This window comes from Onychomys torridus, chromosome 7, assembly GCF_903995425.1.
Source record: "Onychomys torridus chromosome 7, mOncTor1.1, whole genome shotgun sequence".
NCBI classification, from domain to species: domain Eukaryota; kingdom Metazoa; phylum Chordata; class Mammalia; order Rodentia; family Cricetidae; genus Onychomys; species Onychomys torridus.
This window is the reverse complement of record NC_050449.1, coordinates 91,064,485-91,086,502: the sequence shown is the minus strand read 5'-3', so window position 1 is coordinate 91,086,502 and position 22,018 is coordinate 91,064,485. Positions and strand designations below refer to the sequence as shown.

Below are 22,018 nucleotides of genomic sequence, written 5' to 3'. Positions count from 1 at the left end.
GCTATTGTGTTTTCCTCTCCTTCCTCGGAAGGACGACATGGCCCTCCCCTTGATTCTGTGCTTGGCCTTTTTCTCTTAAGATATTCTGGGGCCTTTTCCATATCGGTGCATAGAATGAATTCCTATTGTTTTGTAGGCTTCCATTACTTACCCAGCTCAGCTCCTGATTGCCTGTGTCAGGGTCGGGTGGGGGTGGAGGTGGGGGTGGGGGTGGGGGTGGGGGTGGGGGTGGGGGTGGGGGTGGGCGTGTTCTGTGGCTTCTGATCCTTGCTGCCATTGGCAACAGTAGCAGTGAAGACTTTATCACATCTCACCTGCCACCTGTGTGCTACAAAGAGATGGCATATTCACAATGGCTGACTTTTTGACCTGCTAAAGACTAAATGTTTCTTTTAAAAATTTGTGTTTAGCTCAGATCAGAGACTAGGAGGCTGTGGAATGAGCTGTGGTATGCTTTCTTCTTCTTCTAGCTACAGAACCACACCTCCCCCAGCCCCCAGTGCTAAATGACTAAAGGGCACCCCCATCCCTCAGGGTGGGGAAAGTGTCCTCTGGGAGAAGGGTTGGGGTTTTAGTTCTTCTCACTTTCTTGCCCTACACCAGGGATTCTCACCCTCAACACTATTGAAATGGGGGGGGGGGGAGTGTTGCGAGCTGTCCTGTATCTTGGAAGATTTTCAGTATTACTCCTGGTCCCAACTCCCTAAAGTTCCACAAAGCTGCCTCCAGATGTCAAGTTCTGGGGTTGGAAGAATCGTCTGGGTTGAGTGCCACAGCTGTATTCCCAGCTTCCCATCACAGCCCTGGTCTCCATCTGCCCTTTGTCAGGCTCTGGGTTGCTCAGGCTGTTGGTTATTATGGAGATCCTGGCCCTGGGTCCCCTCCCCGGTTAGTGCAGTGCTCAGCTAGGTTGGGCAGCTAAGGCAGCCTGTTCCAGCCCTGCCTAACAAAAGGTGTAAGAAGTCACATCTGTGGTCAGTCACGGGGATAGGTCCTGCCTCGGCCCAAATCATCTAATCTAAGATATTGAGTGAGGGGAAGCCCCAGCACACCGAGATGGAGGATGAATGATTCCTCAGCAATCCCCACCCCCACCAAGTCTAAAGTCCTTCTCTTGCCCCCTCACCACCCAGGTGAATTTTCACCCTCCCACTCAGCCACTTCCCTTTGTGCCCTGAGATGAGTCTCCTAAGACTGTTTATGCCAAAACCCAGCGTAGTGCTTGGCACATAGTAGGGCCAGGGAGTCCTGGTCTGTTGCTGTGCTCAGAGTGGCCCCTTGTGTTCTGGACAGAGGCATGTTTCTCTACCCGCTGTCTTGCTCCAGGTCTCTGCTCCTCCTCAAGGAGGCCACAGATCTGGCCACTTTGGCATCTTCTGCTCTCTTGACCTTTGTGCTGCGCTGGCTTACTGAGCACGTAGCATGTTTACTCTGTCAACTGGGTGGGTGGGTGGGGGTCGAAGGACCCTTTCACAGGAGTCGTCTAAGAGCATGGGAAAACACAGATCTTTACGTTAAGATTTGTAATAATAGCAATCATGAACTAGCAATGAAAATTATTTTATAGTTGGGGGTCACCACACCATGGAGTGTATTAAAGGCTTCGGAAGGTTGAGAACCACTGAGTGAGGGTTTTTCTATTGTTGTGATAAGACCATGACAAAGGCAACTTAGAGAAGGAAAGGTTTATTATGGGCTTAAGGTTCTAGAAAGATAGGAGTCTGTGGCCATCACGGTGGGAAGCATGACAGCAGCAGGCAGGAAAGGTCCTGGGGAAGCAGCTGGAAAGTCATATCCACAATCCAGAGCAGAGTGAGTGTACTGGGGACGAAGGAAGGATGTGGAAGCCTGAAGGCCTGCCTCTTGCATACCACACCCGTACATATCCTTCCCAAACAGTTCTACCAGTAGAGGAAACAAGAACATAAACATATGGGCCTATGGGGGTCATAACTGTGACTGTCTTGCAGCTCTGCCAGGTTGCATGTGTGGGCTTTAGGGCATACCACCTGTTTTGACATAGTCCAGGTTGCTGTCTTACTGAGTGATCTTGGGTAAGTTTATTAGCCTCTTTATACCTCTGTGTCCACATCTGTAAAATGGGCACACTGACTACTTACCCTTCAGGATGGTGGGGCCCAAAGGACAAAGAGATATAAAGGGTATGACACAGCCTCTGTGCTTGAGCCAGAGGAAACAGCAGTGAAGGAAGGGGGAGAGGTACTGCTGGCCTCTGCCCCGCTCTGGGGCCTTAAGACCCACCCATTAAACTGAAGTGCAAAGTGCTCCCCAGAAGCTGTGGGTACCACTGTGATCCTCCTTCTGCTGATAGCTGCCTCTGCTCGCTGGATTCTGTAGAGTTGGTTTCAAATGCCCTTCTGTGTGATGCGGGGTTACCTGGATATGTAAACAGAGGAGGAACAATGGAGGAGAGAACATTAGAGATGTGGGTCCTCTGGAGGCTAGTGATTAAGGAGGGCTCCTTAAAAGAGGCAGTTCTTGCTGGAGCTTCTGGACAGACAGGCAGAATCAAGGAGGTCCAGGGTGAATCAGCATGCAGAAGGAAGGACAGGGCAGAGGAGGAGGGAGTCCAGAGATAAGTCAGTGTGCAGAGGGAAGAAAGGGGCAGGCTTGTTCATGGTGGGGTGCAAAACACCAGGATACCAGTAACTGGGCTTTTCTCATTCACTAGTCCTAAGAATAGGAATGAAGATTCACAACTAATTCTTGGAGACCCAAAGTGTGCCAAGGTCAAGAGCAGCCAAGCTGCATGTGTATACTGGGACAAGAAGGAGCAAGGAGCACACCTGGGCTGTGATGGGTAGGGAGGAGAGAACCACTGGGGGCTCTGGGGAGGGGCTCAGAGGAGCTCCAGGCCCTCCCTCTGAGGACTAGGAGGAAACATGCTTTTCCATTCTTCAGCTGATCGGGTTTTCTCCATGGGATAACACCAGAGGCAAAGGGGTGTCTTTCTCATATGCTTGCATTGTGAGGTGGGCTGTCTTCTGCCCCTGCTACTGCCTCAGCGAGCAACTGGTCTAGGGTCTTCTCCAACTGATGTAACTAGAGTTTTCCAAGGGCAATGGGACAGAGGCTCTGTCCCTCATCAGAAAAGGCACCAGAGTGAGTGCCAAGATCATCCCATCCTCTCTGCCAGATCTCCCACCCCAGGACCCTCACTTCATGTGGGGAACCAATGGTTTGGCCCTCTGTCCTGTGTGCTCACATCATATCTCTGCCTCTCTCTCTAAGGGCTCAGCCTGCTTTGGGGACTTGAAGCATGGTGGAATGTTTCTGGAGTCACACTCTGGAGAATGACTCCACTCTAGAGTTGGCTGCTGCCACGCTATCTTCAAAATGAATGTCTGAAAGAAGAGGGGGTGGGCATCCTGAGCCCTGTGTTGGGCAGACAGAGCTTATCAAGAGGTCCCAAGGGCCAAGGGCACTGACTGGTGAGGGCACCAGCATTCGGACAGGAGTGGGAGGGTCAGCAAGTAAGCACAGGGTGCACAAGCTAGACATGACCCACATTCCATCCTGGGATCCCACCTGGGAAGAAAGAAAGCTGTCCTCTGACTCCACACGTGGGGCATGTGCACATACACACAAAACCATGTTCAAATGTGCAAATTATACATCCATGTCTACGATTCCTAGAATCATAACCTAAGGTGTGTGTGTGTGTGTGTGTGTGTGTGTGTGTGTGTGTGTGTGTGTTTCTGTGTAGAAGATGGCTCTACAGTGTGGGTCTGCTGCCTTCCGTGTGGCTTCTCAACCAATCACATTACATTTATTTCTGTAGACTGCAACAGACCTCACAGGGCCTTTTCTCCCTCTCCTCCTCTCTCCTCCTCTCTCCTCCTCTCTCCTCCTCTCTCCTCCTCTCTCCTCCTCTCTCCTCCTCTCTCCTCCGCCCCCCCCCCCGTTTTTGCTTTATAAACTATGTCATTATGGAAAATTTCAAACCAGAAAAAGAAAAAAAATATTTTATCACCCAGTATGGATTCATTCCCAGCTTTAACAGTCATCAAAGAATGGCCAGCCTTGATTCTTCTGTCTCATCTCCCACTTTCCAAAGCATTTCAAGTAAATAGGATACATTGTATCACTTTAAGAAGCATCGCTCAAGGTCAAAGGCTCATGCTTTTGAGCATAAAGCAGCATGAATTTATTATCTTCCACACCAAAGGTCAGAGTTTCACGGGTTAAAATCAAGATACACTCCCTCCTGGCTCTATGGGAGACCCTGTTTCTGCCACTTTCCAGTTTCTAGATGCTGCCTACATTATCTAGCTCATGACCACAACATTCTGGCTGTTGCTCCTTTCCCCAGATTCTTCATTTTCAACCCTCTGGTTGGTTTAGAATAATATTGTGTGATTCCATTGTGTCCATCACCCCAACTGCAGATCTCTGTCATAAACTCTGTTAGGCCGCTTTCCATCCCTGGAACAAAGTACCCAAGACAATTAACTTATAAAGAGAAAAGACTCATTTTGGCTCACAGGTTGGAGGACCAGTCTAAAAGCAGACCGACCAGTGGCTTTGAGTCTCCGGTGGGCATCCCAGGCAGCAATGGTGAGAGGAGCATGTAACAGAAGTTGAAGTCACAGAAATGAGGAATGGATGCCGTCATGATCTCTGTCAAGAGCAATGAGCTAAGGGCCTCCCCACAAGGCCACCCTTCCTAAGGAGTCACTCCCTCCCCCAAACACCACTCTGCACACCAAGCTTTTGATACGCATGCTTTTACTGGGCATTTATCCAAACCGTAGAAGTAACAGATTTGCAGGCCTCAAAGTTAGCCCCTGGATCCCCTTTGAGAGGGCTGTTATTCTGTCTGTACATCTGGGAACGAGAAAAACCTCTAGCGAGTATGATGGCGTATTCCTGTGACCACAGCATTCAGGAGGCTGAGAGGGGAAGATTCCTGTGAGTTCAAGACCAGCCTGGGCTACAGTATGGGGCGGGGGTGGGGGAGAAGAAGAAAAAGAAAACTCAAACCCTCATTCTAGTAATAAAAAAGAGGCCAGTAAACATAATAAGCAAGACTGTCACGTGTCACACGAAGGGGATGGGGATGGGCTTCTTACGGCAGCTTGGAAAACACAGCAAAAGCAGGCAGTGACCCGTGGAAGAAGATGAGAGGTGGAGAAAGATTTGAGGCAAGGCAAGACCAAAGTCCTTGTGCAAAGTCAAGGGAGCTTTTCAGATGCCAAGAATCTTAACTACACATAGCTGTAGAATTCTGGGTAAGATGAACTTATTGGGTCTCGGTCTTCAGAAGGGCATGAAGTTTACAGAGGTCTTTTTTTTTTTTTTTTTTTTAAAGCTTATTCCAGGCAGGTCACATGGGTGGAAAGTTAGCAGACTGGAGTCTGAATGTGTGTCTAGCTCTGGTTCCAAAGCCTTAACCACCCATCGTTATCTCTCCAGTGAGGTGAGGGTCTATGGGGACCCTGGCCTGGCAGATCTGATAAATAAGCCTGTGGAAGGGAGTCACAGAGAGGAAATGAGCCTCCCAAGTCATCATCAATATGGAAGTAGAAACTGAATCCCACGTGAAATGGAAACCCTGGGAATATATCCTAAGCAGAAAAAATAAAATCTATAAGCTGTTAAGAATTAATGCACCTTAGTAAGGCTCTGACCAGATTTAAAAAGAACAAATCTAGCCAGAGTGGTGTTTTTGTGATCTTGGAGTAGAGTGAAGGGATGAAAGGGAGACATCTAGCCAGACTCACATTGATTTCCAGGAAGCATGAGACTGGGTCCTCTGAGGCATTCCCTGAGAGTGAATAAAGATCTGCTCGTGCTGACCATGGCCAGGAGGAGCTGGCCTCAGGGGGATGGGCTGAGATCACGAGGGGTTAAGCTAAGGCCCCAGGCTGGATCCAATCTCCTCAGAAGCAGTAGAGGCCAAACATGGTTTTAGACATGCTGCAGGGCACCCAGGCATCTGAAAAGATGAGAAGCAGGCCAGGAGCTCACTGACTCAAAACAGTGACCACCTCCCAAATAGCACATGATCATTTCTTGTCTATGACCTTCCTGCTCTGTCTGGTGACTGACAGAATCACATGGAATGGCCAGGGCTGGGTTTAAAGCCCAGACCCACTGTTGCCTGATCTCAGCCACTTGGCGTCTCAGAGGTATCACCTTCACAAGGGAGGTTTAAGGAGTCTGGCTTGTATGTCCTCTATAAACTCTAGTCTGTTCCTTTTCCTCGTCAGTGGTGGCCTTCTACCCTGCCACCACAGCGCGTTCTCCAAGCATCTGTTTCCTATATCAAGTTGGTGACTTTGTCCTTTTTGCCTTCACAGCTAAGTCCTATTTTCTTATATCCTTGGTGCTAAATCTCCCTTCGCCGTCTCTTGCACCCATCAACATCTAAGCTGTTTGTTTGTCTGTGCGTGCGTGTGTGCGTGCGTGCATGCATGCGTGCGTGCGTGCATGCATGCGTGCGTGCGTGCGTGCGTGCGTGTGTGTGTGTGTGTGTGTGTGTGTGTGGTGTGGATGTGTGCACATTGATATGTGGGGGTGCATGCCTGTGTATGTTCCTGTGAAGGCCAGAAGTCAATGTCAGGTGTCTTCTATTCTCTGCCCCACCTTGTTTTTTGAGATAGGGTCTATGAACCTGGACCTCACTGATTGGCTATGTCTGGCTGACCACTCAGCCCCAGATCGTCCTGTCTCCATCTCCCTGTGCTAAGATTACAGGCATGTGTTGCCAAGCCCTGCTTTTTACATGGGTGCTGGGGAACAAGCTCAGGTCCTCACGCACTTTACCCACTGAGCAATCTCCCTGCCCCCTCTCCCTTCCAGTTTCACTATGGTTGCTTCTTTGAGTGCTCAGTCATGTGACTTGCACTGCCCCAAGTGAAATGAGTTTTTCCTCACATGGGTGTACTTGTACAGACCTGATTTGGCCCTCTTAGCAAGACTGTCCGTGCTTTGTGGCAGTAAGTGTTTCTGTAAATTCTTTTCTTTTCCTCACAGCATCCTGTCAAGAGCTGGACACACAATAATGAGCTCAGTGTTGAAAGAGCTTGGGACTTGTCAATATGTACTTATGGATCCTTTAGCAAACCCTGTGGACCTCTCTCCCGGTGCCTGGAACAGGCTGGATGCAGAAGACATTGTCGTGAGATGCAGTGATAAGGAAGCTGATGTCTCAAAAAAGAAAGGTATGACAGTGCACTTCAAGCTTGGTGTCTGTACACGGGAACCCAGGTTTGAAGGAAGAATAGGCATGTGTTCCGCCCAGAGCTCAGGTCGGTTGCTTCAAGATGGCGTATCACTTGGTGTGGGAAAGCTGGAATCATCTAGGAAAATGGAGGAAATAAATGTGGCTCAGAATGGCCAACGGGGCAGCCTCAGAGTTGGTTCTAACAAGTTACCTGCATTCCATCCTGGAGGAAATCGAGGAGACACTACGTATTTAAGCACATAAATTCCTGTAAGACAAAGATGAGAGGATCCTGAGTAATTGTCTCCTCTCAGAAACGTGAACTCAAGCAGGTACTCACACACAAAACAACTTTTGCAGGAGCTGAGATCACAGCGGTCGGTTTTAGCATTGTAAGAAAAGATACAATGAAGGAGACAGGAAGAAAAGCTGGCCCTGCTATTGCTTCCCAGACAGAGGATGGAAAGAGACGCTCTCCTCTTTGGAGAACAAGAGAGAATTAGGCCCAGACTTTCGATGTACTACCCAATACCAAACAGAGCCCATAGCCTCTGCCTCCAGGCTAGTGACCCTGACTGAGCCCTGGATCTTCAGTCCTGTGGCCATGAAGCTGCTCCCAACTTAACTCCCAGTTCTCAGTAGTACCACATAGAAAGATCTCACAGGCTGGAGCAGGGCAGAAGTAGGCACAGGACCAGGGCTCTGGGTTGGAAATTAATGTGTGTGGGTGAAACCCAACACTGGGCAGATCTCAATAGGTCCTGTCCTCTGGCTAATGCCCATGGATAGAGCTTCAGGACCTACCCTAGCAAGTGGAGACCTATAGCAGCCTGATGGACCTCTATTCTAGCTGAATCACCCGTGGCTGGTTGCAGTAACGTGAGTCATGAGCGCTGTCCAGCAGGAGGCAGTCCCAGCAACGTGAAGCTTGGTTTTTTTTCTCTGTATCGTGATGGGCTTCATAACCTGTGGCTCTTGAGCATGACCAAGCACTAAGTTCTCAGTAGCTATCAAACTGCAAATTGTGTAATCCATTTATTTACCCTGGAATCCAGGCAGCACAACACAGAGTGTCCATGTGTGGGGAAGAGAAAGTGGCACCACGTTGCATAGCCCAAGGCCGATGATCCCTCTGCGGTGAGGTCCAGAGTCTCCTGGTTCCTGACCACAGGCCAGTGACTGTGAATGAGGCCCACAATGACCTCAAGGGGGACCTGCATGGATGGATAACCATTCTTACACATTCCTCTGGTGCATTCAGAACATCGCATCAGAGCTGGATTGGGGGACTCTCTTGGGCTTGGGATGCCCTCTAGTGCTGAAATACTGAACATCCCAACCTGGGCTAGGATGAGATCTGCTGCTGAAAGAGCAGAAATCATTCCTCTTGCAAAGAGAAGATAAGTAGCGTGCTTAGAAGTCTAGAAGAAATGGTACAAACGAAGCTGGTGCAGATGCCTTGCCCTTCAATTCACAGATGCTCCAACAAACAGTAACTTTCAGGAACCAATGACTTCGCCCAATCAACAAAATATGGCACCCCAAACTGATACTATAAAAATCAATATGGACCCCTCCCCAGGCAAGAATTCAACATGGTTGTCTTAAGGAACTTGAAGAAAATACAGAGAAGCAATTCGATACTCTGTCATAGAAACTGAACAGAGATGGAAGGAATTTAAAAAATGAATCTGAAATCCTTGAGCTGAAAAGTACACTAAATGAGATTTTTTTTTTTAAAAAAAAATGATAGATGGTATCAATAGCGGAGTAGATCATATTGAACCAAGAATCAGAAAGCTACAAGGCAGGCAGGCAGAGGAACAATGAGATGGCTCAGTGGGTAAGGATGCTTGCTGCCACGTCTGAAGACCCGACTTCCATCCCCAGGACAACCATGGTGGAAAGAGCCAACTAAACCCTGCAAGTTGTCCTCTGACCCCCATACACACACCATGCATAGCTCACATGTGCCCCACGTTAAATACATCAATGCAATTTAAATAGTTTTAGAGGATAGACAGGCATAATTGAAAATACACAGCCAGAGAACGAAAACAAAGGACCGAATCGCTGCAACAATGAGCTCAAATCAGTCTTCTGTCTTCATTAGATTTCTTAGGTATTTGTTATCTGGAAAGCCAACACAGTATTTGATGGAGTGGATTTAAGGTACTCGTTTCTCGGTTCACCCAAATAGACACACAGGTTGTTTATCTTACTTTGCTTAAACGAATAATGCTGCAGACATATGACATACAGATCTGAGTGGATGGGTTTTAATTTCTCTAGGGTAGATTCCTAGAAGTAGAATTGTTGGGCTGACTTTAGCCCTTCTAGTACGTGTGACATGATGTCTCATTCTGGTTTAGGTTTGGATTTTTCTAATATCTAATGGTGTTGAGCACCTTTTCATGTGACTACTTGTCATTGGTGTCTTGTGGGTATTCCACCTCAGGTGACCTGTTTGAAGGAGTCAAGCTTCAGGGGTAGTTATACTATAGTGGCAATTATTGCAACCAGAGGGCACAGCAGGGACAAAGATGCAGATGGAGCATGGAGGATTTCAGGTGCAGGCTTTGAAGTCATCCCTAGGGCAGGGGTTTCCCCAGAATACTCTTGTCTAGAAGCAAAATGAAACACGAATGCATACTGCTTCTGCCTGGGGAGCCTGCTTGAGATTCAGTCAGGGTTCCTTCCTGGGTCAGTGATATAGGCACCTCTGGTACACAACCATCCATGGCTACTGAAATTCCATAAATAGCATTGTATGAACATCTCAGGCAGGGTGGTATAGCAGGCTGCAGTATCCCAAGAAGAGACAAAAGCCAACCAGTTAGGAACACAGGCAACATTGTGCAAGGTGAGTTCTTGGATGCCAAGCAAGACCAGCCTCACCAGCAGACACTCTACCCAGCACTGTCAGGGGTCTGGAAAGCTTTATCCTTTCTAGCACATAACTGGATCAGCTTTAATTTGTGCTATTGATTCTGCTATTTTGTTTTTAGAGTTCTTGACACACTTTGGAAACAATTCATTCACTAGATGCATACATCAGCTACACACAGCAGGGCAAATGTTTCCCCTAGTCTGTGGTTTCTCTATTTTTCTTTTCTTTCTTCCTTTTTTAGTTTTTTTGAGACAGGGTTTCTCTGTGTAGTTTTGGTGCCTGTCCTGGATCTCGCTCTGTAGAGCAGGCTGCTCTCAAACTCACAGAGATCCACCTGGCTCTGCCTTCTGAGTGCTGGGATTAAAGGCGTGCGCCACCACCGCCCAGCTGTCTTTCTATTTTTCTTAATGGCTTCTTCCAGAAGGAATGCCAGTAGGGAATATGACTATATTTGATCACACATGCATGGGTGTGCATGTGCACTCACTCTCTAGGTGAAGAACTGACTGCAGGATCCAGGAGTATGATGGGACACCCCATTAGGTCACTGCATTGGTCCAGGTAAGAGCTGAGGATACTTTAGATGTCTTTAGGTGTCTTGGTTGGCCTTGCCAATGATACAGCCTAGAGTTATCTAAGAGAAGCCTTAACAGAAGAATTGTGTAACTGAGTATGGTCTGAGGGCATGTCTATGAAGGGTTATCTTATTGTTCCCATTGATGAAGAAGGCCCAGCACACACTGTGTGTGTGTGTGGGTGGGTGGGGGTGGGTGGGTGGGGGCTATTCCTCAGGCTGTATAAGACAGCTAGCTAAGTATGAGCATGACAGAAATCCAGGCAGCGAGCCTCCATGGCTCCTGCAGTGTACCCTGTAGGCTCTGAGTTCATTCAGCAGTCAGAATTAAAGCTGTAGAGAACAGCAGTCTTACCTCTGGGCTCTTGCCTTGAGTTCCTCCCTGACTCCATCATGATGGGCTGTAACTTGTAAGTACAGGATGAAATGAACCCTTTGCTCCCCTAACTTGCTTTTGATCACAGTGTTTATCCCAGCAACAGAAAAGAAACTAGAGCAGTAGGTGACATGAAGGATGCACAGAAGGGAGTATCAACAGGACACGGGGCCCATTTCATTTCCAACAGGTGAGGGAGGGCTTCCCAAGCCTGACCAAGAGCATACTATTGTTCATGCTCCAACTCCCATTCACTCAGCGTCTGCTAATTCAGAAACATGTGTCCCAGTGAACTCCAGGGACCCTCTCATAGTCCCTGCAGCCTGTGCTGTCAAGAGCAATGTTTGCTCAAGTTATTTAAACAATACTAAACTATTCAAAGGCATGTGCCTATGTGAATCACTACAGAGATATATTTATCGGTCACTCATATTTGCATCTATACTGTCAGGTTTGGGGCTAAGAAAATAACTTTGTGACTGACGTCGGGTACTATGATGTATGAAGACCTCTACAAATGGCCGGGGCAGCAACAATGTCAGCACAGAATGTGAGGCTAAGGCTAAGGAAATACATATTCATGTATTAACCCAATTACCAAATGTGCCTTGCAAAGCTGAAGCTCTATTGGTTTGAAATGGGGTTTCACATCATTCTGTCCCAAGTGACACAGACAGTATTAGAAATGAGAATTTCTCTCCCCAGGCAAGGATACAGCACTGTTCTCATTTGGATGTTGAATAGTGTCCCAGGAGAGCCTTTATTTAAGGCTGGAGATTCTATTTACCCCGGAGCCTGGACCACTGGTTTTTCTGTTCTTGCCAAAGAAGCAAAATAGCCAGGCATCATGATGCGGAGGACACCTGAAGGAGCAGAGAGGAATGTGAAATCGGTGCACAGAGTGGTGCCAGGAAATGCAACAGGGGCAGAGCAGTAAGGCATAGTTTCCCTTCTGCTACTAAGGGAGGTGACATGAAGCAGTGAGACAGGGCAGGTGACAGGAATTAAGATATATGTGAGCGTGTGTGTAGACATACATAACATGTATATAATATGTACAAAGCATAGATCTGGCTGTGCTGTCTTAAGGAAATAGTTGATGTTTGGTGGAAACTACACAATACAGACACAAATCAGGAGATGGAGGCAGGCCCTCAAAGGCTATTAAACCTATGGAAAGGCTGGGAAGGGAGACTGGCATGCAGGGCACCTGCTGTCAGGTGCAGTGTGGTAACTGGCACCTTGCGAAGGAGGTACTGATGACTCTGGCTCTCCATGGTGCCCATTTTGCCCCTTCTGCCTCAGGGCCTTTGTCTATGCCATTCTTCATCAAGGCCATTGCCCCCATCCATCCCAAAGTCTCTGAACACATCCATTAGCATTTCTCTGCTGTCTATACCATCAGGGAAAACCACTTTATGAGAGTCTATACCTTGTGCAAGTTCAAAGGGACCCCTTTCAAAAACAGGACCAAGAATCAGGATGTGGGAAAGAGGGGAGCCAACGCGCAAGCTTCATTAGCTTTACAGAGAACCCGCTGCCTCTGGCCATCAGCACATCAGTGCCAATTTCAGGGAGACTCCTTGTCTGCTCTTCACGGTGCTATGAGCTTTTATGGATGGAGACCCCGTCTGTTCACTATTACATCCTGGCCCATGCAAGGACCTAATAACTGTGATTTGAATAAACGAATCCTCAAGTTCAATAACAATAAGGAAATAACCAACTCCCAGCAATGAGCCTCCACGTGTCAGGCCCTGGATGCCCACAGAGAAGGCTTGGCTGTGATGGAGTCCTCAGCTGTAAACACTTAGTCCGGAAAGACACCGTGAGTCCCGAGAGGGAAGAATGAAAGCAGGGGTGCCTGGGAGTCAGGGGTGGGGTGTTCCAATTCCTATGCAATGGCACTCTGTGCCCTAGAATGAACATGACTTCATGCGTGGTAGGGGACCTCCTACTGGTCTTCTCCGAAAGAAGCTCCTTTAGACACTGCAGCTTCTTGATGTCCTCAGACTAAATTCTGATCTGGATAATCCTTCAATTGAGATGCTCTTCTGTGACTCTAGGCTGTTAATCTAAGACATTCCTCTACTTCTAGTACTCAGGATACAAACTTGAATTCATACCACTTCGATCGGAACAGGAACAAATTTCAGAGTAGCTAAAAAGAAGAGCAACAGCTGGAACACCGGGCATTAATAAAATAACAAAGGGAAAAAAGGAGAAACTTTTCATTAGTACTTTTTGATGTCAATTTATTATTTATCCCTTTGCCAATATTCAAACAGCCAGGCAGTCATAAAACATTCAGAAGATCTTCTAAAACAGCCAGGCATCTGTTTTACTTCAGTTCCTTTTTAGAAATCAGGATATCGGGAACCCTGGTGTTTAGAATATAGCAGTGTAAAAATACTTTCTGTATCAAAAATATTGCTTGAGGGGGCTGGAGAGATGGCTCAGTGGTTAAGAGCGTTTGCTGCTCTTCTATAAGACTGGAGTTTGATTCCTAGCACCCACATCAGGTGGCTCACACCTGCCTATAACTCCAGTTTCAGGAACTCTGAGGTCACTCTGATTTCCTCTCACATGCATGCGCGCGTGCGTGTGTGCGCGCGCGCGCGCGCACACACACACACACACACACATACACACACACAAAAAATAAATCTTACACATATTGCTTGACTACAACATAGAAAGAGTGTGGTCAAAATTTTTTATGCTACACCACAGGCAGGTAGGCAGGTAGGCAGGCAGGCAGGGAATTGTAAGGGAGAATACACTAGAAATCATGATGTACTGTTTCTAATTTTCTGAATCCTCACCTGGTATTATTCTGTTTGCAACAAGGACGTTGCAAACGCCCCCTGTTCAGTAATTAGCACCCTGTCAAATCCTTCCAATCAAGACCAGCATACTGAACCCGGTCTGAGTTTTTTAAAAAAAAAATGCATGAGGGCAACTATGATCTGACCCCCCAGGAGCCTGCCATGTTCAGAATAACATCAGTGTACATCCTACAATTACCATGTACATAAAGTAAACAGGTCTCCTCATCAGTAGCTTTGAGAGGTTTTGTCTAATCGGATGACCTGCCATGCCATCGAAATTGCTCTGATACACAACTATCTCAGCCATAGGAACGGTCTGTTAGGGAAGGAAGTCATCAATGGCACTGCCACCATAGAAACAAAACCAACAGAAAGGGAAACGCAGACCCCCAAAGCAAAACAAAGCCCTGAACTGCCCACTCTCGGAGGCCTTCTAGCTACTCCTTCCTTTTCCTTCCCAGGAACTGTCACTGATGTAGAGGCCATGGTCCCTGATGTAGTTGATGACAATGTCAGGGAGGAGGTACTTCACACTCAGCCCTTGGCCTAAGGCTTTCCTGATGTATGTGGCACTGATCTCATTCTGAATGGGTTCCCTGGCCAGGTGAATGTTGTGCTGGAACTGTCGGAGGATAGGGGAGTCCAAGATGTACCCTTTCGGGTCATGGCCGCTCCGGCTCACACACACCAAGCCGAACTTCTCCACTATCTCCTGGATGTGCTCATCTTTCCAGAGGTTGGGGGTCTGAAAGGTCTTCAGGACATCTGCTCCACAGAGGAGTTTCAGCTCGGGCAGTGCTGCAAAACAAGGGCAGATCCCAGCAAAGTTACAGGATTCTGAAGTGATATGACTTACAATTGTAAGTCATGATTTCAGCAACATAGCTTTGGTTTAATATTGGCAAAATGTCAAGCCAAGCAAAAAAATGTTTGCCTTTCAGTACTCAGTGCTACTACAAAAGTCTGTCCATTATCTGATGGGAAGTGAGACTTTTATTTAAAGTCCCAAGATCAAGAAGCTGTGAGTGTTGTACAACTCACCACCCCACCCCAACATCCATCTCAGCCCTTGTTATTCTAAGTCCTGAGGACTTAGTATTTTCATATAAAACCTCACGACATTTCATCATTTCATCATCAACAAGGTCTCTGGATGACTAAAAGGTCTCTAAGATCCCAACGGGTGGCCTTTTCATTTTCATTCTCGATATGACAAAGCTCCAGGACAGCTGGTCAGTGTGGCAGTCCTGTAGAGTTTATTCTAGTAGAACACTTACTGTTACAAATGTTTTGAGGTTCTTAGTTTGGCACTGTTACTAGACACAATGTGTGTAATAACATGTGACCCTCAGAACAAATTTATGAGGTCTGCCCACTTTGCAGGGGAGAAACCAAGGCACAGAGAGGCTAGAGAGAGCTCATGTTGGGAAGCCTGGACATAAACCTGCAGCTAGCCTCTAGGTGGGGCATCTGTAGTGGCTAGGTTCTGCTGCTGCCTACTGGTGAGAATCTGCAATGCGTGCCACGGACAGGAAGCCCGGGAGCACTAGAGGCGGGTTAGCTGACTTGCTGACAGCACTCATCTGAACAGGAAAGCCAGGCCGTGCTAGAAGCACACTCTGTGTCCCTGGTACTTCTGGAAAATGGTTTCAGAAGATGGCAAAGGCTGGCGTTCCCTCTGTGTCACCCTGAAAAGGTGGTAAGGAAGAGATTCTGGGCTGCCACACAGCGGGAAAACATGATGTATAAAGGCTTCTCACCTAGAAGAGACGACTGGCCGGGGGACTGTTCACAGCAGCAGATATCATCATTCAAAGAGATTTTCCCAATGCTGTAGCCTCAGAGCACTGGTCTAATCAACGGCATTGGAGCAGTCTTTGACTAGTGCATACAAGGCTCTCAGTGGCCACACAGACAGCCCCAGATGTCTCAGGCTCAGTTCCAGTTCTGCTATTTGGTAGCTCCTGTGACCTCAACTTTCAAATGAGCATTTTAGTAGTGCTCACTTTGTGGGGTTATTTTAGCACTGAATGAGTTCATCAAATAAGACAGTTAGAACCATGGTTGGCACAGAGTGTTACACGTTTTAACCGCCTTTCATTCATCCACTAATCCATTTACTTATCCACTTATCTATCCTCCTACCCAGAAATATCCATCTAATAAGTATGAATTATCTCCTGATTTCTGAAGTAATAAAATTGTGCTACAAATTATTCAGTAACTCACGCTTTACTAATTTGGTATGGATTTGTATTTTCCAACAGCTGTTAGGATCTGCTCTAATTCTTATTTATTGAATCACTGCAGGAAAGGAAGAGACCAGGGTTTGGTCTTTCAAACAACTGGTTCAATGATAGTCATTTGATTTCAGCATCTCCTGGAGCCTGGGGCACATCCGCTCTGTGTCTACAGGTCAGAGAACAGACGGGACACTTTGTCTTCTCCTACTCTCCCTCCTTTAATGTGTGTGTGTGTGTGTGTGTGTGTGTGTGTGTGTGTGTGTGAGTGTGTGTGTATGAGTGTGTGTGTGTGAGTGTGTGTGTATGAGTGTGTGTGTGTGAGTGTGTGTGTGTGAGTGTGTGTATGTGTGTGAGTGTGTGTATGTGTGTGTATGAGTGTGTGTGTGTATGAGTGTGTGTGTGTATGTGTGTGAGTGTGTGTATGTGTGTGTATGAGTGTGTGTGTGTGTATGAGTGTGTGTGTGTATGTGTGTGAGTGTGTGTATGAGTGTGTGTGTGTGTATGTGTGTGTATGAGTGTGTGTGTGTGTATGAGTGTGTGTGTGTATGTGTGTGTGTGTGTGTATGAGTGTGTGTGTGTATGTGTGTGTATGAGTGTGTGTGTGTGTATGAGTGTGTGTGTGTATGTGTGTGTGTGTGTGTATGTGTGTGTATGAGTGTGTGTGTGTGTATGAGTGTGTGTGTGTATGTGTGTGAGTGTGTGTATGAGTGTGTGTATGAGTGTGTGTGTGTATGTGTGTGTGTGCGCGCGCGCGCGCGCGAGCACGTGTGCGAGTTGGGGGGGGGATGCTGAATTCTTCCTCTATTGTTCTCTTTGTGTTACTTCATGGAGCGCATCACTTTTGAGCTAGGCTTGAAGGCAGCAAGCCCTTAGCGATATTCCCGTTTCTCACCCCCATGGCTGGGTTACAGGTATACATAGCTGCACCTGTCTTTTTACATAGGTGTTAGGATCTGAACAGGTATGTCCTCACACTGGCACAGCAAGCATGCGGTCATCTCCCCAGATTCTCCTAGTGGGTTTTGGGGGGAAATTTTTGACATTTTGGCTTCCACATTAGGCACAGATTCATTAATATTGACAGTAAGAAAAGATATTCACTTTGAGCTGTGACTAGAAAGGATTTGATCTCTGCCCCTCAATCAAAGGCACATCTATGAGGTTGGAGGTACCTGCCGTCCCTTGAGCCAAGACAATGAAATGATGAACTCACATGACTACATGTGCCTCAGGCCACAACCCCGAGCTGCTGTGTCCAGGCCTCACAGAGCCCCTTCAAACTCACTCATATAAATGCTACAGAAGTTTTAGACCAAATAACTGTCCAAGTCCAAAGTATGTAATTCAAGTAATTCAAGAATAAAGGCTGGGGGATGGAAAAAGGCTTGGCAGTTAAGAGCACTTGCTGCTCTTCCAGAGGATCAGGGTTCAATTCCCAGCACCCACATGACAGCTCACTACTGTCTGTAACGCCAGTTCTGGGGGGGGGGATCCAAAGCCCTCTTCTGGCCTCTGTGGGCACAGCATGTGCATGGTGTACAGACTTACATGCAGGCACCACCCCCACCAAAGAAATAATGAAAAGTGAATAAAGGCTGCCAGTTCGACTTGTCTAACAGTCCACAGTGACGTGAGGAGGGGGTCTGTGGGTGTTTGGTGAGTAGTCCGCTCTGACGTCGGATAGCTACAGGCTTTGAAAGCAGATGGGCCAAAATTGATGCAAGCTGTAAGGAAATACCCAAGAACCTTGAAGCCTGGATGTTTGGTGGCCCTAAGCTGATGGCATTAAAGAGCATCAATTTCAAGGCTTGTCAGTGCTGGGTGCAAATTTCAGAGTTCTTGGGGCCCTGGGAAAGTGACTTGCCTGTGGGCCTATTTCTTCAGCTATAAGATGGGGACAGTAAAGGCTCCACAGAAGTTATAGGAAGGGACAGGTGGAGAGAAAGCCTGTCAACTGTGATGTCTGAATACAGCCATAGATGATGACATCCAACCAGCACACCAGGAGAGATCTACATATGAGGGCACCAGAGAAGAATCCAGGAATGAGACCCGACTGTCAGCACCCAAACTAACCATCCCCAGTGAAACAGACACAAGGCTGTGTGCTTGCTGTTTTTACAGAAAGGGGGTTCTCTGAGCCAGACTCAGCCCTATCAGCCAAGGGCAGGACCACCCTTACTGACAGATGACAGGCTGCTGGTGAAAGCCCTGGGGTGTCACCTACTCCAATGTGTCCCCCCAGCAGCCGGAACCACAGCAATCCCCATGAGGACAAGTGAGCCAAGGAGGTCTGCCAGGTACAGATGTGACAGTGAGGCCTAGATCTGATGCCACTACTTCTGAGCTCAGCATATGATCTGCCATCCCAGCCCCTGAGAGCACACAGTAAAATGTACAGATCCCCAAGTGGCCCTTAGAACTAAACATGTCCCTGGTAACATATGTGCCATCCCATCAAAACCCAAGCTTCTGCTGAGAAAAGCCTTCCTGTTTTAAAATGTTCATTTTTTTTTTTTTTTTTTTGCCTTTTTCTGATGATGAACACGAAATGTGTGCATATCACAATGGAACATATGGAAGCTGTAAATGTTGAAAATTGAAAACAACAACGGCAACCCATCAGGCCGATTCTGGGCTCTACAGCCATCAACGTTTTGGTGCGTTTTCTTAGGTTTCCATATTGATCCAGACACAGCAACAACAGGGAACCGCACTCACTCTCATCTGAAGTTATACATGTATTGTTATGTCATGCTTCTCCTACTTCCTCAGTGTTTCTTCATCTCCTTGAAATTTCTGATGCGGATTCTTTTGATGCACACAGTGTCATTTACTCAGTGGTCCTTTATATTTAAGTTATTAGTTGCTTTTATTTTCTGCCCTTGTAAAAACGGCTGTGCTGGCTAGACCTGATGGTATACACCTGCAATCTGAGCTATTCAAGAGGCTAAGGCAGGGGGATTGCAAGGCCCGCCTTGTATACAAGAGGTTAAGGTGAGCTTGGGCAACTTAGTGAGACCCCGTCTCAAGATAAAAAGTAAGAAAAAAAGGGTGTGTGTGTGGCTAGGTAGTTACTGGGGCCAAGAACCTGTGGTAGATAGGTCAGAGAGCCCCAGGAGAGAACATATTACTATTATCCTGCTAATGGGACACAGTATTATACCAATTCCTGATGATGTCTCATTACATCCATAGATGAGTGGATCTCTCAACCCTTATCAGAGGAGCTTCTTTCTGCAGAATATGGTGATTAACACTGAGACCCACAACTGGTCAAGATGCAGACAGTATGAGACTGTGGCTTGCACAGCCTTAAATGGAGTATCTATTACCTCACACCCCTCCTTCTAAGACTCAGGGATCAAGTTTGGAAGATGGAGCAGAAAGACTCAGAGCCAGAGGCAGTGGATGACTACAAACACGTAGGATTTTCCAGACAGAGCAGGGCAGCTGCACACATGAACTCACAGGTATTGCAACGATATGCACAAGTCCTGTGCAAGCTCAAACCAGACACATCTCAGCATGGAGGGGGAGGGTGGGCATGCAGTTCCATGCCTAATTGAGAAGCTACTGGCAGGGAGAGTTGGTTGTCTATAAGGGTTCGGCCCCTGGTGAGTCTAACATGCTCCAGTGGACGGCTACACACTGAAGAGTACATAGGCAGCACTGATGGGCTTGATGTTTTAAAGAATATTTTATTTATGTGCATGCATGTGCCTAAGTGTATGTATATGTGCCATGTGTATGCAGGAGTCTACTGAGGTCAGAAGAGGGATCACTTCCCCTGAACCTGGAGTTACAGATCGCTGTGAGCAGCCATGTGGGTGCTGGGAATCAAACCCCAGTCTTCTGCAAGAACAGTAAGTGTTCTTAATTGCTCAGCCCCACTTCATGGGTTTAAAAAAAATGAGGACAAAAAGTTGGGTGGGTACAGAATGGGGGAGCAGCTCTGGGAGGAGATGGGTGAGGGGGATAAAAATGTTCAACATACAAAGTACGGAATTCTTGAGAATTGATAAAAAGAGTTTTAAAAATGGGGGTGGGGAGCAGGTTTGCTAGTGCATGCCTTTAATCTCATCCCTGGGAAGGCAGAGTCAGGCGGCTCTCTGTGAAGGCAAGCCAGGGCTACATCGTGAGATCTGGTTTCATTGCACAAACAGCAGTGAAAAGAGAGACGCTGGTGGCACACACCTCCACTTCCAACATTTGGGAGCCTGGGGCACGTGGAGCTTGGGAAGAGCCCAAACATTCGGTCAATTAGAGATGGGAACCCCCAGAGAAACGAACAGGGAACAGACATGGGGTGGGACTCTGACAGAGGGTGAATGCCTCACAGGACATGCTCCCCTCTGAAGGGGAGGAGTAGGTACCAAGCGGAGGCAGAATGGGTTCTGTGAGCACCTGTAGAGAGGCAATATAAGAGCTAGGGTTCAGCATGCCATCCCCATTTGCCTCTGGCTGCCCCTGCCTCTCTCGCGCGTCCCTAATGCATCCCAGGTCTACAGTGTCCCATGCTGACACATTCCTGCTCTTGCATCTCTGCATCTCTGCCTTGAAATGCTCTGACCTCCACAGCCCACTGGTTCTGTACACGTGGGGGTAGCTGTCTGCTCCTCCTCCACACATCAACTTTTCACACTAATGCCTGTATTTCTCTCCACCCCACAGCCTGTGCCCAGCTCAAGGCATGGACTGGGGGTGCTGCTGGAGTGCCTACACTCCCCTGAGCTCAGAGCCTGGGTCTCATAGTGTCCACCAGCATTATGTAGGACTTTGTAGAAAGGAATGTCTATGATGCAAAGAAGGCATCCTGTTGACAGTCCCCATCTGGGGCTGGAAATGGAGGAGCCCGCACAGGTAAGGAAGACAGGCCAGAGGAGTATAGCAAGTATGTGTATGGATTACATTGGCGGCCCTGCAATTCCCTTTTAGACTCTCATCCTGGTATACAGTCTCGAAGTGATGGCATGACAATTTCTGAGTGATCACTAAACATCAGACTTCCAGCGCCCTTCACTCAGGAGGTCTAGGGAGTGGTCTGGCAATTCTTGTTTCTAACAAGACTCATGGTACTTCTGTTGTGTGTAATCTTTGACCAGCATCTGAGGGCTACATGGCAATTTCAGGACCTGGGGACATTCTCAAGTACTTTCCAAGGTGTGTTTGGGAGTATTCTCAAGAATCCTGATGACCAACAGACACCATAAGAGCACCCTGGTTAAAAAGTGATAGATAGGCTCTGTCCTTTTCTCATTAGGTCATAATACACGTGGACATGGTAAAAGTTCTGAAAAACCCTGCAGTGAAGAAACTGTTTTAGGTGAATTTAGCCTTGGTAGTCTTGAACCCTTTTGATATGAAAGTGTCCCACCAACTAGAGTTGGGAACCCTATAGTAGAAAACCATGCACATGGCCTGCTGGAATTTTGGCCAGTGGGGCCAGTAACTCCTATCTTATGTTACATCCTTCCCTCCCCTAAACATCCTACACTCCTGAGTATTTGCAGGAGAAAGCCACGCCTTTCACCCTTGAAACCAGGGCTTTGCATACTCTGAAATCACAGGACTGGCCTCTCCCCAGCAGGAGAAGAAAAAGTAGAGATGAGGGTTTCTAATTTAAGAAGCTAACCAAGAGAACTTCAAGCTCCCCTAAAACCACGTTTCTTCCTTTGAGGAACTCACCGAGTTAAGAAGTGTTAGGCATTCACCCAAACTTGATCCTTTTAGACTCCGAAGGCTAAGGGTTTTAAAGGACCCCAGCACCAGTTTGTCTCTGTGTGGCCCTCGCTGTAATTCATGTCACGAGCACAAGTTACAGGCTGGCTAAACTCTTTGGGGCAGCAAATCTCAAATTAGCACAATTAATGGGGGGAGGTGGAGTTTGTCTAATCTGACCTTTTGACCCTGGA

The 22,018-nt window shown here is 47.4% G+C and overlaps 1 protein-coding gene across 2 annotated transcripts in view; it reads right to left on the bottom strand.

The window, feature by feature from the left end:
- Positions 1-1,703: 1,703 nt before the first annotated feature.
- The window catches only part of Nmnat3 (nicotinamide nucleotide adenylyltransferase 3), a 126,688-nt gene continuing 106,373 nt past the window's right edge, over positions 1,704-22,018 (bottom strand). Inside the window, exon 5 of one of the 2 annotated variants that reach the window (XM_036193558.1) lies at positions 1,704-2,397. In XM_036193558.1, the coding sequence (XP_036049451.1) occupies positions 2,252-2,397 (146 nt within the window). In that variant the 3' untranslated portion in view covers positions 1,704-2,251. Of the gene's footprint in view, positions 2,398-13,690; positions 14,659-22,018 lie in introns of those variants that run through there. The other variant, XM_036193556.1, reaches the window with a different exon arrangement.